This window comes from Engraulis encrasicolus, chromosome 7 (genome assembly GCF_034702125.1).
Source record: "Engraulis encrasicolus isolate BLACKSEA-1 chromosome 7, IST_EnEncr_1.0, whole genome shotgun sequence".
NCBI classification, from domain to species: domain Eukaryota; kingdom Metazoa; phylum Chordata; class Actinopteri; order Clupeiformes; family Engraulidae; genus Engraulis; species Engraulis encrasicolus.
In genome coordinates, this window is record NC_085863.1 from 20,861,571 (window position 1) to 20,864,332 (window position 2,762).

General features: G+C 43.3%; 1 protein-coding gene across 1 annotated transcript; it reads right to left on the reverse strand.

Moving 5' to 3' along the window:
* Positions 1-557: 557 nt before the first annotated feature.
* Positions 558-2,443, reverse strand: liat1 (ligand of ATE1). The gene is made up of 3 exons (XM_063202407.1): positions 2,296-2,443; positions 1,818-2,137; positions 558-1,107 (listed from the first exon to the last, which is right to left on the reverse strand). Exons 2-3 carry the CDS (start codon positions 2,089-2,091, stop codon positions 767-769), a joined length of 615 nt encoding a protein of 204 aa, XP_063058477.1. The 5' UTR covers positions 2,092-2,137; positions 2,296-2,443; the 3' UTR covers positions 558-766.
* Between the last annotated feature and the right edge of the window lie 319 nt (positions 2,444-2,762).

Below are 2,762 nucleotides of genomic sequence, written 5' to 3' on the forward strand. Positions count from 1 at the left end.
TTAGAAGGATGGTGATTATGAAGTTGCTTGGTTGGTTGGTGTTTTGTTTGTTTGTATTTAAATAAAGCGTGTATTGCTTGTTATAATGCATTTGGCTGATTCATTTAAATAGGGAACACACTTTAGTAAATTGGGCTAGAAGTACAAACAGGGCCGGTTCTAGTCAATTTGGTGCCCAAGGCGAGCACCCCTCTTTGCTTTGGGTGGAATTAGAAATTGCCATGTGTAAACATAGCGTCATACATCTGATCGAGCACAGTTGATCAACTACCTACTGTGCTCATTAATATTTAATAATAATTGTCAATATATTTATTTCACTTAATGATTTAATTCTGTGGGACTTGGTGCCCCCAAGACATTTGGCGCCCTAGGCGACTGGTCTGCCTATGCCTAGTGCCGGCCCTGAGTACAAAAAAATAATGAATAGTATTTAATTATTCACATTGTAGGGGCATCACCATTTCAAACAGAATTCTCATTGCTGGTAATATTTCCCATTTCACCTTCAGAGACTGACTGAAGTCTGTTTGGACAAAACACTCATAGCACTTGACTCCATCCCTGAGTATGCTTTTATTAGTCATAACGTTCAGACACCCAAAAATGCATGAAAAAAACAAACTACAGTCATAATGTGGCAGTTTTCATAATAAAAAAAGAAAAGAACTAGATAAAGGAACCGTGCAGCAATGTTAAAGACAGTGGGTAGTCATGATACCCCCCTCCAAACCCCATATCTCTGGTCCATCCACCTGACCCTTGCTTAGGGTTGTGTGAGCAGGGAGGCAGTCTTCCCCAGCTGTAGCTGCCGTGCCGCTATGTAACGTTTGCGGCGGTTGGCCTTGTACACCTCCAGCCTGTGTTCCTCGGCCACAGGGTCGTCCAGAACACCCACCCAGCGCAGGCTCTCCAGGGCCTCAGCACTCACCTCCTCCTCCTTGGCCTTGTCCCTCACAGCTGCAGGGCCCAGGGATGCGGCCTGCGCATCTTCACTCGAGACAGAGCTCTTCGACTTCTTACTGCGCTTGGTGCCCTTGCTTCCTTTGGCCTTTTGTGTGGAGGTGTTGGAACTACTGGAGCCCTTGGGGTCAGGTTGCCGATCACCTATATGGTGTGTGTGTGTGTATGTGTGTGTGGGGGGGGGGGGGTAGGGTGGTGGGTAAGGGGTGTGGAGTGTGGGGTGGACACAGACAATCAGCACCTTTGTAACAGGGGCTAGTTAGATTACAGTGTAATCCCTGACACAAAGGTCTAGGCCTAGACTAGGCTACTACACAACGACTAGAGACCACATCTAATTACAGTGATGTCATTTGCCTTTCAAGATGCAATGAGGTTTTTTTTTTACCTTTTAAAGTTTTTAAAACCCTGTCTTTGCTTCTGAATTTTACCTCAAATTGTACTTAAACAGCAATGTAAATATAACTCGTAATTTATAATGTGTAGGCAAAAAATGTGCAAAGGTAGCCTAATAATCATGTTAATAATTATGATGTAGGCTCCTAGGGCTGGGCAAACAAATAGCAAAAGACAAAAAAACGTGACCGACGAAACTAGCATGTTAGATTTTATGTCTTTTGCTAGATCATTAGAATTATTAGCCTACCTCTCTACAACTCTAGGCCTAGGCCTACTACTTTTCTTCTAAGGCGCACTGTCTGGGAGCCTGTTACATAAGTTAACAATGTGAACTTGTTACATTATTAATACAGGCTGAAAGGACTAGTTGTAGCCAATTAATGATACAATTGTATAGATATTGGATACATCGAATACAATGTTTCATGTGTTGAGAGAGTAGCTGAAACACAAACCTGTGTCGCCGCCAGAATTCAGAGGGCTGCTGGAATCCTCTCTGTTAGGTGCTTCTTCACGGCTCGACTTGTTGGACTGCTTTTTCTCAGTGTCGGACGTGTTCTCTTTCTTTTTCTTCTTCCTGAATTTCTTATTTTTGTCCAGTGTAATTTTGTTGTCCTCGTCATTCAAAGACCTTTGCTTGGCTGCCAAGTTCTTATTTCGCGTGGGCTTACTTTTGGGAGGGTAGACATCAGTGTGTCCTTGGGCAGTGCTTTTGTGTGTGGTCGCCATGTAGGTCTACGAAACTTTTAAGTGCGCCAAATAACTGATGTCAACCCTGCAAAATAATGCAAATGTAAGCTAGCGTAGGCAATGACAAAAACGCCTGCAAGGGCATATTTTCGCAGTGCTTAAACCAGATTTCCCCCTCTCCCATCAGTTACAGTTACACGCTAAATGCATTTTAAAAGCAGAGAAAATTATACCGTAGCCTACCTCGTTTGTTCCAGCAGTCAGATGGCATAACAGCTACGAAGTTGAACGCAGAAAAGTTGTAAACACGGGTTCTTACTTCCTGCGTTCAAGCTTAAAATTGCCTGCGTGATTGAAGGCATGTTACCGAGAGACGCATCTCCATGGAGACCTGTAGGCCAACTCCTCCCATTCACTCTGAGCTCACCAGCAAGACAGAAGGACGCATGAGGCCTACATTTGCACTGCGCGTTCTCCCCACAGTGCTACTTAGAGAAAAGGCTTTTGTATTTTTCAGTTGATAACTCAGAACTTCACGAGAGAGCATAGAAATCTAGGTGATGCTTGGAAATCAATGAATGAAGAAGACAAGTGAGAGTGTTGCCAGATCATTTTGCTTTTCTGACACTTTCTATTCCAGAAAAAAAGTCTAAATGACTCACAGGGAAGTTAAGATATGGACAATTAAAAATGGCCAAAAAAAAAGGCCA

Coding starts and splice junctions, on each gene's coding strand:
- liat1 (XM_063202407.1), bottom strand. CDS start 2,091: ATGGCGACCACACACAAAAGCACTGCCCAAGGACACACTGATGTCTAC. Junction 1,108..1,817: donor GAATTCTGGCGGCGACACAG/GTTTGTGTTTCA, acceptor CACACCATATAG/GTGATCGGCAACCTGACCCC.